This window comes from Saccostrea echinata, unplaced genomic scaffold, assembly GCF_033153115.1.
Source record: "Saccostrea echinata isolate AGI-Se365-2 ecotype Australia unplaced genomic scaffold, CSIRO_AGI_Sech_v1 ptg000052l, whole genome shotgun sequence".
NCBI classification, from domain to species: Eukaryota; Metazoa; Mollusca; class Bivalvia; order Ostreida; family Ostreidae; genus Saccostrea; species Saccostrea echinata.
In genome coordinates, this window is record NW_026889801.1 from 8,979,535 (window position 1) to 8,995,000 (window position 15,466).

General features: G+C 32.6%; 2 protein-coding genes across 5 annotated transcripts in view; one reads left to right on the forward strand and one right to left on the reverse strand.

Annotated features, from left to right (window-relative positions):
* The window catches only part of LOC133204142 (RING finger protein 17-like), a 65,697-nt gene extending 56,480 nt beyond the window's left edge, over positions 1-9,217 (reverse strand). The window contains exons 1-21 of one of the 2 annotated variants that reach the window (XM_061339906.1): positions 9,098-9,217; positions 7,944-8,062; positions 7,480-7,583; positions 7,103-7,173; positions 6,764-6,858; positions 6,498-6,559; positions 6,112-6,259; positions 5,892-5,972; positions 5,544-5,644; positions 5,272-5,338; positions 4,938-4,986; positions 4,589-4,721; positions 4,323-4,394; positions 3,787-3,926; positions 3,339-3,476; positions 2,747-2,905; positions 2,033-2,180; positions 1,759-1,843; positions 1,096-1,315; positions 382-494; positions 223-240 (exon numbers count right to left, since the gene is read on the reverse strand). In XM_061339906.1, the coding sequence (XP_061195890.1) occupies positions 223-240; positions 382-494; positions 1,096-1,315; positions 1,759-1,843; positions 2,033-2,180; positions 2,747-2,905; positions 3,339-3,476; positions 3,787-3,926; positions 4,323-4,394; positions 4,589-4,721; positions 4,938-4,986; positions 5,272-5,338; positions 5,544-5,644; positions 5,892-5,972; positions 6,112-6,259; positions 6,498-6,559; positions 6,764-6,858; positions 7,103-7,173; positions 7,480-7,583; positions 7,944-8,062; positions 9,098-9,182 (2,208 nt within the window). In that variant the 5' untranslated portion in view covers positions 9,183-9,217. The remainder of the gene's footprint in view (positions 1-222; positions 241-381; positions 495-1,095; positions 1,316-1,758; positions 1,844-2,032; positions 2,181-2,746; positions 2,906-3,338; positions 3,477-3,786; positions 3,927-4,322; positions 4,395-4,588; positions 4,722-4,937; positions 4,987-5,271; positions 5,339-5,543; positions 5,645-5,891; positions 5,973-6,111; positions 6,260-6,497; positions 6,560-6,763; positions 6,859-7,102; positions 7,174-7,479; positions 7,584-7,943; positions 8,063-9,097) is intronic. The other variant, XM_061339907.1, reaches the window with a different exon arrangement.
* Positions 1-15,466, forward strand: part of LOC133203839 (baculoviral IAP repeat-containing protein 2-like) — a 267,667-nt gene that overhangs the window by 251,552 nt on the left and 649 nt on the right. The window contains exons 1-7 of one of the 3 annotated variants that reach the window (XM_061339627.1): positions 9,434-9,515; positions 11,096-11,503; positions 12,554-12,702; positions 13,301-13,340; positions 13,532-13,630; positions 14,375-14,473; positions 14,610-15,466. The exon at positions 14,610-15,466 is cut by the window's right edge and continues 649 nt beyond it. In XM_061339627.1, the coding sequence (XP_061195611.1) occupies positions 9,467-9,515; positions 11,096-11,503; positions 12,554-12,702; positions 13,301-13,340; positions 13,532-13,630; positions 14,375-14,473; positions 14,610-14,800 (1,035 nt within the window). In that variant the 5' untranslated portion in view covers positions 9,434-9,466 and the 3' untranslated portion in view covers positions 14,801-15,466. Of the gene's footprint in view, positions 1-9,433; positions 9,536-11,095; positions 11,504-12,553; positions 12,703-13,300; positions 13,341-13,531; positions 13,631-14,374; positions 14,474-14,609 lie in introns of those variants that run through there. The other 2 variants (XM_061339628.1, XM_061339629.1) reach the window with 2 other exon arrangements.

Consider the following 15,466-nt stretch of genomic DNA (forward strand, 5'->3'; position numbering starts at 1 on the left):
GTATACAGTGTATACTACATGTAATTGCAATCAATGAATCAATGAATTTACTCTTTTATACTATAACACTTGAAATGGGAAAAAAAATGCTTTATGTGCATGAAAATAAAAATTAAACAGCAGCAAAGAAAGTTTATTCACTGTACAATGTAGTTGCATGCAATACAAATAAACAAAACGAGTCAATTTTATTTTCTCAGAGTCCTAAAAACGCATTCTCACCTTCCCCGGACACATGCACTGAAATTTGTAGATGATACAAAACCATTACAGATGCATACCAAACATGTATACAAACAAAACAACCAAAAACCAAATGATACTTGACTAATCATCTACAGTAGTAATTCATGCTGTGAACTTGTCAATGTAAATACTGACCTCCTGTATGTAGAAGTTGTGGGGGTCTGTTACACTGGTCACAATCACATTAAATATTTCCCCCTCATAGTGGGGCTCTGGTTTTATGTACTGCCTCATCACTGCTGGCTTTCCTGTCAAGCATCATATAATTTTACAGTACTTGTTTTGATTTGTTCAAGCTGTACAAATACTTTACAGAGATGCATGTACTTGACAAGGTACATGTACATAAATTCAGTACACTAAAAATTTGGTTTTCAAATCCATTAAATTCCAACTACTAGGTATTACTGTTAACAACACAATTGGACACCAACAAATACTCAAATTTGGGGAAAAAACATTGTACTCTTGTCTTACATCAACATATACATGTACATGTATGTATAGTATAATTATATAATAATTCCTACATGTGACTATCATCTCCAAATGCACTGTAATTGTGAGTATGACCTTCAATATCATCATCTGTTGTTATGCTACATGGACATGTATATTTTTTGGCATTACCTTTAATACTTCATGTATCTAGTCTTGTACTTCAACTTTTGGTATTACATGTAATATTCCCACAAGGTGTTCTAAGTCAACTTTTGGTCTTATCTGTGAAATTACCTTGTGTTGTGCTATCAGTTACTTTTGAATATTACCATCTGCTTCACTGTAACTTTTGGTCTTACCTGTAATACATGTATCAGCATCTAATGTACTTGTAACTTTTGGTCTTACCTGTAATATTACCAGAATCTGGGGTAACAAACTGAGCAAACTCCAGGAAGACAAGTGCATCCCGTATGGAGATCGGGACCTCATTTTTGGTCATGTCCAGTGCTGGTTTGCTGAGGTCGACATGAAGGACATTGTTGACCTCTCGTATCACGGTCATGTACAGAGTCTTGTTCTCCGTCATTTTACAGAAATGTTGAGTAGCCTCCTTGGACCAACCTCCCTAAAACAATATATATCATTTTAAATTACATGTACATTCTACTCGCTTCCTCTTCTCCACATACATTTACTCAACTCTGTATTGATGAAGCATTAAGCAACATATAAGTCAACCTATCACACAGATTCTGAAAAAGGTCATCTAAGTATAAGAATTTGGTCATCCAGTCTCCCTAATCAAATTCTCTAAGAATTCAAACTATAACTGCATTCCAAACTATTTGGATTACTTTTGTGTGGAAATCTATGGGTAACTTAAAGAGATCCTCCTTTTCTGTATAGTGAATATTTTGACAAATAATCATACATGATGTGAACTCGTTAAATTTATACTGAATGCAATTGGACAATATACTCTGTAGATGCACATAAAATGTATATACATGTATTTTTTTTCTTATTTCTGACTAATTAAAATTATTCTTACAAACATTCCATACTCACAGTGTCTGGTGGAATGATGTCAAACAAGCTACACTCCACCATAAACTCGGGATGGTTCTGAAATCGAGTTTGCATTTTCCTCACCCTGGTTATGGAATAAAAAATTATCATTTGATGGATTCAATAATATCTTTGTCAGCTCCATTTGATTTCAGTACTGGTTGGCTTCAAGTTCTTTTGACACTTTTATTCTTCTACTTAGAGAATGATAAAAATTAAGGAGAGAGCCAGCCAGCATTATTGTTCTTGTATAATTCATCATACAGCACTGTACCTTTCCAGTCCTACGATCTCAGAGTTTCCATAATCAATATATAGAACCTCAAGCTGCATCTTGTTGACATTGTTTTTCCCCAAGACTTGTTTGACACGGCCTCTGTACCAGTCATCATCTTGTGTATACTTCACAATCACCAAGTCACCTAGAGATACAATCACTCAGTATCCAGACTCATATGTACATCTCGTAATACATGTACATGTGTATTTCTCAACAACTACTGGATGCAGTTGCTAGAGAAATATAGCATTCTTCAACATCAGTATCATAAAGCCATCAAATCAACTTAACATCTACATGAAAACTTTCACAGAGTACAAGGAAGATAAGAGCAATATACACGTACACTGTATACTGTAGATTCCTTATTTTACGCAAGTACTTAATATCGTGAAATGGCCCAAGGACGTCAAATCGCGAGAATAATAATTCGCGAATGGGTGATTTATTTAGATATTTTACGTACATTATAGCACCTTAAAAATAAACGCGAGAAATTTTATTTCGCAAGTGGTGCTTCTCGCGTAATTACGCGATAATTTATTCCTTGCGTATATTTAGGAATCTACAGTATTTCAATGAAGATTTCGAAGAATGCAAAAATTATGTGTTACAGTAAATTTCTTCTCTTTCCTTCAGACTTAAACCTGAGACACTTTTCACCATGCCTGACTAAAGCAAGGTAATTTCCTCATTAGATACAATTACCTGGTTTGACTTCTGTGGGTATTTCATTGGCCCCACTTGTATTTGCCCACAAGTTGATTTGTTTTGAGAGTTTCCTCAGAGTTGGCTGATCCTCCTTAAGTTGAACCATAAACTTACAAGGATTGATGATGTGTGTTACTGACACAAATTCATTTTTTCCTGAAAATTAATGCTTAAAGGTAACACTCCGTATAAATCAATAAATACAGAGTTCTTCTCAAACAAAAACAGGCATACAATAATTATCAATGGCCATTGCTTGACACTGACTAACATTTACAAGTTATTGGCAGTCCTTAACAAGAAAGAGAACCTCCGATTGTTTATCATCTTTAAAAGATTTTTTTAAAGATTTTTTTTTTATGAAGTTTTTTTTGGTTCTCTTTTTGCTTAAGTTTCTATTTTTCATTCATTTCACACGGTTGATACATGTATATAAATATGTCAAACATCTTTTTTTTTTACTTCGCAACATAAAATGTCTTAAAAATTTCTAGAAAAAAATAATTCTATCTTCAAGTCAACATCTTGTAAGGCTTCTATGATTCCATGTGCAATTTTCTTTTTATTAAATGGTTAAAAAATTCTCTACCTCTGATTCTACATCTGGGAGCTGACAGCTGCTGTCCTGCTTGTGGATAGGACCCAGGGGGCTCCCTTGACCTCCTGCGACCTGTCTCCACCCCACCAACAACAGAACAGTTCTCTTCATCTGCAAAGTATAACTCTGCTATAAAACAGAAAATATTGTCAGTCTTTTTATCAAATTACTTCAAACTTTGTATTGATACCTGTTTACTTCTCTGCTTCTATACATCTTTTCTTCAGATTAACAATCCAAGATAAAGATCTCAAAATTTATATTTAAGTACAAAACTGTTCTTTAAATGTTTAAACAGCACATGGCTAAATCATAAATGAAGCAAAATTTGTAATTAACACACTTTTCACATTAAATCACAACATACATCATCTTTTATCATATACATTGATAGAGCAAACCTTTATTCGGAATTGAGGAATATTTATTTTTAGCTGACCTTCAATGATGACCTCCTCAGACTCCTGGGAGTAAGGAGTGGACACCACACTGACCGTATCTACCGGAGTACGACTTCCTACACTGTCGTCATCATTCATAATCTCTGCAGGCATCTCGGATAAAGTGTGCCAGGTTGCTCTAGAATTAGAGTTGTAAATTTTTATTTTTCACCCTTGTTTACATTGATTTCGTGTGAATTGCTCGACAACATTAAAGACAATATTAAAATACTGAATAATTGAAAAGCATTTTTGATCTGTGTTTCCTTAGAGTTTCAACTCTAAATATGTTCAGCGTGATGTGCATGGTAAAAATATAGATATACTTTAGGTATAGGGGATCACAATAAGCCAAGGAAAATGCATGAAAGGTCCCAATATAAAGTTAAAAATCTGGGTGTAGTTTAAGATATTGAGTTTTATTAGCAGATACATCATGCACTGTTAACTTGGTTGGGGCTTAACTTCTAAGTAAATTTAGAGAACTTTTTTTTCATTCGAAATTTGAATACTGTTGTCTGTATGATTACTTTACCTGACTTGGCTTTTACCCACTACTTTTCCGTGACTGAGAATGGAGGTTACAAACGAATCATTTTCAATGAAACTGCAATAAAAACACGAACTATACGTACATTTATGTATTATTGTGTGCATACTTCTCTAAATTTCCAGACTCTGAAAATTGTGTGTTTAAAAAACATTTTTTAAGATACAGGTATGTACATGGGTTTTATATTCATACACTATGGACATTGCTTAACATATTAAATTGCAACTAGCCATAACCCAAATTCACACCTGATTTTTTCAGTTGTCTCCGTTTCCTTGGGTAGAATGATACAGGGAATCTCTTTGGCCTGATTTAATCGATCCAGAATCTGTTTGGCATTCAAGGTTACTTCATTATTATTGTTCAACACTCGCTGAGCAGCTGGAACATAAAGAAATCAATTACAAACATCCTTGGAAATGTACATGTAATGACACTGAAAAAGACATCTTAATTTGATCTCTAAGACAACATTGAAATTGATGATGCTTGTTGTTTTTCAATAGTATTCCATTGCAACGCTTTCTTATCATAGCACTTGAAAGTCTCATCATTTGGCAAATATTTATGCATGTGACTTAAATTCAAATTCCAAACCTCTAATTGCAACCTCTAGTTTCATTCTCTCATCCTGCATTTGGTGTCTCTGTTGATAATAAATCATAATACAAACATTTATTTTTTTCCTTTAATATCAGCTGTTAAAATTTTTATATTTTCAAATTCTTGGTACAGACTAATTGACAACAATTTTGTTCTTTCTCAAGCATAACATACAATACTACTGACTGCAAAGTTTATTTCCTTACACCAATTCAAGCAACCAAACCAGATGACATGTATTTTCCATAACACATCCGACTAGATTATATATGTCAAGCAGCAATTTAAGATTCCATTTTTAACAGTTCTGTGATAATATTACTTATACCAGATTTTCCAGAGGTTCTACTCCTTCTTTGTATGCAGCAAACACTTCATCTATCAGCTGTTTTTCTCTGAAATACATGTACAGTGTATGTACACGTAATTCTTTGAAGGACACGAGAAAAATTATCAAATTGCAGATACTTGTACTTTTCCATTTTCATTTAAAATTTTCAAAACAAATTAATCTCAAATTTAGCATATTTGATTAATCATAATAAGAAAACATCAATCTTTGACTCTAATAAGATAAATAATATATAACACCTTTCATACCTGGCTTGGAGAAGTCCATGTAACTCTTGGAAGTGTTCCCTGATCTCAAATATCACAGCAGCTGTCTCCACTTTAGCATCAGGGAAGAAATCTGTCATTGTCTGTAAGAACAACAAATAAGACAGAATGTTTTCATGCCTTTGTATATAACATGTACATGTACTGGTATTTGACTTTAATCTCTTCCAGTTTGATCTCGGTACCCATACCAAATATAAAGAAGGGGGAATTTTGAAGGGTGATACGAAATATGAATGGCTACTTAAAGTAAGCTACATAAAAAAGGTTTAACCAAATACTTATTGAAAATCTATTTGCATAGGCTTTTGTACTTGCTAATAAAATTACCTTGTCAACTTTAATCAATTTTCTGACAACTTTGTTGGCAAGATGCAAAGCTGGCTCCATTTCAGAGAAAACAGTTTTGTTCTGAAAACATGAAGACATTGACTGACTTCCTCAAACAATACATAACTTTAATTTTTTATGCAGGACTTACAGAAAGCCTTAAAGAAAAAGTTTTTGAATTTGCTTTCTCTTCATTTGAACCAACCAGACACAGGAGTACCTTTTCTTCCATAGATGTAATGACATGACCCTTGTGGTTCCCAAATATCACACACTTGGAGCAGATTGGCATTTTGTCATCTTCACAATAGTATTCGAGTTCTCTCCCTTCATGCAGTGGACAATCCTGAGTTAACTCCCCTTTTAAACTGCAAATACAATATGTATTTCATTATAAATACATTAAAGTGTACAAGCCCTGTTGGTACATGTATATACATAAACATATATTACTGAAGAATTTATGCAAATACCTTTTTGAAGTTAGAGTGAAAATAATACATTAAATCATTTACAAAAAATCTAAACATCCTAAATAATTTGGGTCAAACTTGATATGGAATATTTTACAGAGCTTAAAAGTATACCCCAGAACTTATACAGTACCTGTCCTCACTTTCTATGGGCAGTGCTTGATGTTGTTTTAAAGTATTGGACTTTGAATGGACCTACAAGAGATTAACATAAAAATTCTCCTTTCTACATGTAAATTGTATACATCAAAATTGTTAATATTAAAACCAATGTCCATTTTCTGGAACATTAAATTGGATGCAGAATAAGATTCTTAATTTTTTTTCTCCAATGGGGATCAATATAACATCTAGGTGTACATGCACAATGAGCATTTTTTTAATTTTCATTACATGTACCTTTTCAAAGCAACCATGGCACATTATTACATCACACTTGTCACATCGACACATTGCTAATCTGCGAAAACACTCTCGGCACATTTTTTCCCTCTCTGCAAAAATGTGTCTAGCTTTAAATTATTTGTTTAAAATATGAAACATCATCAAGAATAGATTCTGTCAAAAGTTAATCTTATTATTTTGTTAATATTAATTTTTTTCCAGCTAAAAAGCATTATTTCTAAAGCTGCTAAGAATATACAATACTAATGAAGTTTGAACTCGTGATACATCTTACAAAACTGCATTTAAAACAGGGAAAACCAAATTTAAGTTAAGCCTGATATAATGAAATACCTCCTTTGTCTGAAGCACTTCTGAACCCAGGGTTCTGAACTATTCCTGCTGGGGATAATTTCTCCAGTTCTCTGAAGAAAAAAAACCATACAGGGTAAAACAAGAAAAATTTACCTTCAACCTGGCCATTTATCATATTGAGGCTTTTATTACGTTTCAATGTTTTCTAGAAAAGTTCAGCTTGTCAACAGTGAGAAAGCCTCTCAATTTTTCGTACTGGGCCAAAGTAATAGTGTATATGACTACAGGAAGTTTAAGACTAATAAACTAAATCATATGTATTGTATGCAATTACTATTTACTATAACAAGGGTGGCTTATTTTTTCACAACAAATTCAAATACAAAATATTAATATCAATAGAGATTGAGACTTACTGATTGAGTAGCGCCCTCTGTTGACACAACATCCATCCTGTTACATAGACATCTGGCCATAGATTCTTCACGCTGGCCTCTCCTTGTGGTAATGGTGTCACTGCCTGAAACATATAAAACATCAATATAACGTTAAACTTAATAGTCTATAAAACATGTATTTATTAAATACCATGGAAATAAAGTCTCAACCACTTTCTCTATTTATTTTTAGTTTAAATATCTTGAATCCTTGACTATCTTGTTTGTTTTTTTTTCTCAGCCAAAACTAAGTTCAAGATTAAGAGGTTTGACTGCATGTAGCTAGCTTACAATACAGATGATTGTGTTGTGTGCATTGATCTGTACAAATTCTTGTGAAATTTAACAGACCCTCAATGCATACCTAAAATTCAATATTCAATAATGCCTATATGGGAGTGATACACTGACCAAGTTAATCACCAGTTTTTCCTGAAACTAACCTTGCATGTTGGGCATGGTATGGAGGTCTTTGTCTCTCTGGCCATCTTTGTCAGACATCCCTCACAAAAAGTGTGACCACAGTCCAAAATAAGAGGATTTCTGTGTTGGCGATTGTGTTCTTTAAGCAAAATAAAACAGATTCACATAATATGCAGCATGACATATTAGTGAAACTGACAAGGATACACAAAATGTATCACTTGATCGATCGACAACTTTACATTGAGACAGCACTCTAAGTTGAATGTGATCTGATCGAAACACAGAGATTATAGAAAAGCTTAAATATACATATCTAAATCAATAAATCAGTTCATATAGCCTCTGCCACATCTGTTGAAGCTCACTGGTAGGATTACAGCGTTTTTTTTTCCTTATGTAACTGGTACGGATATAAACGGTACCATTTCCAATGCCAAAAAACATTAATTTTTCCCAATTTTGAGACTAAAATTTCCGAATTCAACTGCCAAGCAACAGACTACGATGACATTGTATTTCTTTTTATTTGAATCATTGAAAAAGTTTACTAATATTTTCACTTCCTCTGAAATTGAAAGTAGAGATTAGTCGTAATATGGCTGGACCTGTGTTGTGAACAGTGTAGTGTCATACATTTTGACAAATTGAAAGCATGAAAATGCGAAAACAAGGAACACTGATATGAAAAACAATAAATACTTGTTGTTTATTCTTTGAAACATGGAGTATTGGGTAATGAAGTTGGAATAACATGAATGAATGCAAAATGTTTAAATGACAGAAAATTCTCATTTTTTCTACTTTGATGCTATTTTTCCCAATCGAACTGGTACCAGACCCATTCCCAATGGGTAGAAAAAAATCGCTGGATTTATGCCCATTTCTCATTTATTTTCATTTTACAGATAAAATTGCGGAACCTGTGATTGGAGTTACCTATACCTGTCCCTTGTTACTAGATCAGGCATTATTTAATATAATTACAATATAAAAAACAAATTTAAAACATTCATCTTTTAAAAGATGGCTTATACTACAACACTTCAGATCTAAATACTGGGTCACTGATGCATTCTTTTGCATGCTATTTTCCGCAACGTGGACGGTTTAAGGGATAATGCATGCCGTGTTTCCAGACAGAAGTATTGCATTGATATCACAATAAATTTACCTTTCGTAACATAGAACCCATTGCACTTCGGACAAGTTGGGTTTCGTTGCAAAGAGGAGATGTGTGACAAATTATTTGGTAACATTTTCCCACCACCTGTCGAAGACCGAGTTCCCGCGCTTGAATTATTCAGTAACTCGAACTTTCATTTTTCTTACATCTCTTTATAAGTGATGTAATTAATAAGCATGACCTGAAAAATATAAAATGTTTCTTAATGCAGGCAACAGAGAGAAAAAAAAATCTCCTATAAGGATAAAAGAAAAATGGATCTCATAACAAGCCAAAAAATATGCATATCGAATAAATTATGTATGAGTTATCAAATCATTATGTTTTTCCTGGCAACTTTCTGTTTCATTTTAATCAATGATTAAAAAATCGGTAAATACCCTTTTGTTTCCAAAAACTGTGAAGTGTTTTGGAGGTTTCATAGATGTGAGTATCATTTAAGCACACTCAATTTTTTATGGCATATTTTATATATTGTGAATGATACAGTGTTAGCGGTATGCAGATCGTGCACTTCGTGCACACATGAAACATGTTCAATTTCTGCGTGCAAAAAATGAAGACGGTTTGCTAGGAGAATATACTTGTAATCAAGGTCAACAGAGAAGAATTTTTTTTGTGGGTATTGGTAAATTAATATGTATAAATTATATACATGCATTAGCCAAAACCAAAGTAGCTGTGGTAGTGTTTGTAAGTGCGTGTGCAATTAATGCTCCGCTGCATGTTGTGCAGCTTGCACAGTCGTCTGCACAACGAAGGGGGATAATACTGGATATTGCATTACTCTAAATTTCAAAGTTATGTTGAAACTCTTATTATGTAGTAGCAGTTTAAGAGTGTGATGATGGGCTAATTTAAGCAGTTTTGGGGTCACATTTAAATGTCTATTTTAAACATGATTAACACTTTGTATTAGATTTATCTGCTAATTCTTCATATTGAATGCCCTGTTGAATGTTTTCATTCTGTGTGTACCCTAGTATCAAGATAAGAACATGACATTATCATAATCTATAGGCAGGGACCTATATAGACCAGGGACCTATATATATATATATATATATAGGTCCCTGGACAATATAGGTCCCTGGCTCCCTGCTATAGGTAAGTCTGTGTGTATACAAATACATTTATATGTTTATTCACATAATATGCCAATGTTTTGCCATGGATAACTATACCAGTATTATCCATGGTAATCATTATTTATGTATATTCATTGCAACAATCTCTTTCTCATGAAACCTTTAACTATTTATTTCAAGCTCTTTGTCTCTACATTTGATTGTCATAATCTAAGTCATCACGGCTAATTTTAAAACGTATCTAAGTGACGATGAGAAGAAGATATACATATGTAAATTATGTACAAGCACAGGAGTTCGCATACCTATCAATTTTACCGAAATTTTCAGTAAATATAAAAAATACGTAATTAATACCTATAATAATAGTGTTATTATTATAGGTATTACGTATTTTTTATATTTCCTGAAAATTTCGGTAAAATTGATAGGTATGCGAACTCCTGTGGTACAAGTATGTAAATGTGTACTTGTAATCAACAAATTGCAAGTTTGATCCAGGGATTGAGCAATAGAGACTGTGAAGTTTTTGCATTTTTATCATTTTTTATAATTTTTATTGTTCATGAGAAAAATAATTAATCTACTTATATAGAGAGAGACAAGACTTAGTAATAACTGATTTATAAGTCTTATGCATGCAAATTAATATTTGCTCTCAGTTTGGTTTAAACCTCATATTAAAAAAAAAATTAAATAAAAAAAAACTTATTCCTGTAATCTGTCATGTCTAATGAGTTTTGAATTTATCTGACATTAAATGCTGCATCTCAAAAGATCAGTAGCATTAAACATATTTTAAAAAAAGTTACCCTAGTTTGTATCATATGTCAAATTAAATGTTGTAAAATGGAAACTAGCTTTTACTGAAGAATTGTTTAGCATATGTACATTGTAGCTTTTTTTTTTAAATATAGATTTGCCATGTCAGTGCAGATAACAGAGGAGGAATTTTTAAAGCTTCGTCACGACTCAGATCGTCGGCTTCAGACATTTTATGATCATTGGCCAGCCTCCAAAGACTACCTTAGAAAAGAAGAGTTTGTAAGACAAGGATTTTATTGTGTAGGACTCGGGGACCGTGTGAGATGTACATATTGTCGTGGCTACCTCAGTGATTGGGAACCAAATGACGACATTTTGTTGGAACACAGAAAACACTTTCCCAAATGTCCCTTTATCATATCACCTTACAAGTTTCCAGAGTTCCGAGACTTTTCTAGTCGTTTGGAGTCTTTCAGTGATTGGCCTGCACAGTTTTCACAGAAGAAAGAAGATTTAGCACAGGCTGGGATGTTTTATCTTGGTAAAGTTTTATATGTAGACTTAGTGTGTTTATTTTGCATTGAAATTGAACATCAAACATGTCAAAGCAGATTATTCATGATTGATTGACAAAGCCTTTTTTTTTTTTTAAAAAAATGTCTACTTACATATCTTGATATCCAATATTTATTTAGATAAACTTTAACAATAAAATATCTGGTGCATTTACAGACATTATGGATTATCTTGTCATGTCAACATAAAGTAAATAAAGTTCTTTTTTATCTAAAAAGATCAAGCAAGGAATAACTGTGCTTAGGTTTCCCCTAAGACAAGTAAATGTAATTTGCAAACACTCTGTCCAAAAAAATATTCCTAGTAGCACATTTAGGTTGGTCAAACATTTAATGTTTCAAGTGCTTATCAATAAATGAAAAAGGTACAATTTACAAAACTTAAGTAATTTATATGATGCAAAAAGTAGCAGCTTCCAGGTACATATTTCAATTACTGGCTTCCTTATGCAATCATTATGGTGAACTTATCAGCAGTAAACAGCTTGCATGTGTTTCCTCCATCCAGCCTGCCTGCCACAAAAATATGCCCAATTTGCAGATCTTTGATCTGCTTCCTTGTATATATATATGTGAATTCAACAGATAAAAGTGTAAATTATACAGATTAAAGTGTAAAATTTACAGATTGTGTGTGTACTTGTGTGTAATAAATTAGAAAGAGGAGTGGATCAAAGAAATAATTTACTGCAGACATATATTTTTCTGCGCAAGATTGATTTACCTAGTACATGGTCACAAATTTTCCACGGAAATTTGTTACTGCGTACTTAAAGTTCCTTTAAGACAAACAAATCCACGTTATTTTCTACCTGCGGATTGAACAGAAATTGTGATTATACCCAGAATTATGACCCTGTTGAAAAAAGAGAACATTTACAGTAGATTGATGATTTTAAATACCATTTATACAATAGAATTTTTATATGAAGTTATTTTAATGATAAAAGAAAATATATGTATAATTATCACAGTGTTATATACAACATATAATTATAGTATGTTATTATTTGAAGGGAAAGGGGACCAGACTAAGTGCTTCTGGTGTAATGGAATCCTGGCGGACTGGGAACCAGGGGATGTACCTGTGCTGGAGCACAAGAAGTGGTTCAAACACTGTCAGTGGCTAGAAGTTATCAAGACAGAACCATTCTTTGTTAATGCTGTAAGTGTATCAAGTTCATCAGATTAACATTTATTATTTGTGTGAAAAGATTTCAAATAAAAATTTTAAAATGAAAGCAAAATTTGAAGATCTTGATGATGTCTCCTGTGTTTAAAAAAAAAAATGGGAGAGACTGGGTCAACTAGGTGAAATTTTCTTGCATGGTCTGACATGATAAAGTGACTCAAGTGTATTTTAGCCTGCATATAGATGTAAAAGTGAATTTATTAATGGTATACTTGATTTACTATCATGAATTTTAAAATATTTATTAATTGACAAAGATATGAGGGATAAACAAGTTAAAATTTCCACTTTTAAAGTATCATGGTAATATCTATAGGGCTGTTGCAATAAATTTACCACTGTGTATATATCAGTATATGTATATCAGATGACAAAAAGTGCCATAGCATTCAAAATCTATGATGCAGTCTGATCTCATACCCATCAGTGTCAGCCCTAGTGACAAGAAGTGTTTGTACATTCCTGTAAATTAATGAATAACAAGATATTTTAGAATTTTTTCTTAATTCACAATCCTACCTCGTTATTCCTCAGTAGTAAAATTAAAAAAAGATATCCTCACATATTCCAGGAAAAAGCAAGCAAAGAAAAATCAAAAGACCATACATGTAGTAAGTTGATTTTGTATTTATAATATTCTTGAGAAACTGTATCAAAAAGTTTTCACAGACTTGATACCTTACATTGCAAATGTAAGGAACAAAACAAACCATAAATTTTCCATATAAAATGAAATCCATAATACTTGACTGTGTGTGTGACATTAGAGTAAGTATTTATTGTGTTGCATTTCTTCATACAGAGGCCCAGGTAGCTGTCCAGGATTCATCATCTCCAAAAGAAATGGCCAGACAGATTGGATTTTCACCAGAAAGCATCTCCAAAGCAGCTAAAAAATGTGGTATGTAATCTTTCATGCCTAAATTTGGTGAATTAAATGTAACGGAGGAATCTAGCATGAATTTGTAAAGATTAAATCTTATAAGTACAGTTGAATTTTGTTATCTCAAACACTGATATCTCGAATACCATGGATATGTCCAAGTGATTTAGACGTCCTAACCACTTATTTATTTTACCCTGATATCTCGAATCCTCGGATATCTTGAAGTTTTTTCTCGGTCCCATTGAGTTTGAGATAACGAGGTTTGACTGTACTTTTTTCTTATGGGTAATGAAATAATCAGAGAAGCTTGAATCATTTTTATTTTTTGCAAGTTAATCTACAAATTGTATGCATACACATACAAGATAATCCGAGATTCCTCTGACTCTAACCCCTGCTTTTATATTTTGACATGTGCACATGTCAAAATATAAAAGCAGGGGTTAGAGTCAGAGGAATCTCGGATTAATGCAAGATGAATTTGTATGGCAAAGCAAAGTAGTTTTTATTCATTGTAGTTTTAAAATTTTTGAAGAACTTATTGGATATAGGGAATTATGTTAATAATGAATCAAAAATGTTTGTCCTTGGCATTTTGATATATAACCAAGTTTTACTGTATAGACTTATCTGTACAAATAATGCAAACACTATGAAATACAAGGTTAATGGAAAAAAAAAAAAGCCCAGAGCATGCAGCACTCATTAGATTATATAAATATGTGTGTATAGATTTTAGGATATTATTATTGTTTACAGGAGGTACATTTGATGTAGAGACACTAGTCAAGGCCATTCTTGATCTAGATGAAACTAAAACAGAGGAGGTTGTGCAGTCTCCGACTGAAAAACATGTTGGTAAGTATCTGAAAGGTATAATGTATCCTAGTCTAGAATATATATCAAATACATATATGTATATTTATCGTACGACAAAAAAAAAATTATTTGTTATTATAAATGTTAGACAATTGTTTTATTTTCTTTATTATAGATATGAAATGCCTAAAGCAGTCTTCACAGTCCTTTGATCCAAGCTGTAAGATCTGTTTTGATGCTGACTTTAACACCGTATTCTTGCCTTGTGGACATTTAATGTGTTGTGAGGGGTGTGCCAAGACAATTAGAATATGTCCAATGTGCAGATCCACTATTACCATTGCAAAAAAGGTCTTTCTCGAGTAATGACATTCCTCAGCAATATTAGTCATTAATATATTAATTAACACTGCAAAAATGTTACATGTATCAAGACAAAGGTTTTATTTGAGTAATTCCCCAGTAGTAAAATCATTATCCAGCAAAAAAAAGTGACAATACTCTGTGGATGGCAAAGTTATAACATGCTTATTTTCCCCTTTGTGACCCCTCTCTCTCTCCAAAAATAAGTGTGAATTATTTTAACCATCATGTTAAGTGCATACACTTATGTCAATCTTATCATAATTTTTGATAACAAGATTTTAAGTATATATGTACATTTTTATAATTTACATCTTACTTTCGACATTATCCACTGGTAATAAAAAAATGATTCTCAAAAAGAAGACAAACAAAATTTTGATTAATCCATATTGACTTGTAAGAGAAGTTCTGGAGCCCCCCCCCCCCCCCCTTTCAAAGTTAAATGATCAAGTAAATTGTTTTTTGTTTTTGTTTATTTAAAAAAAGAAAATAGTGACAGGGCCAGATAATTTAATACATGTAGCAGTATTTTAACTCTGCTGTTCAGGGTATCCTAACTGTAGACATTTTTTTCTCTCGTGCTAGATGACAATGCATCTCACTAGTCAATAGCTAGACACTTTAGACCAAAAAGAGTAATCTATAGTTTCTCAGACACCGCCGAAT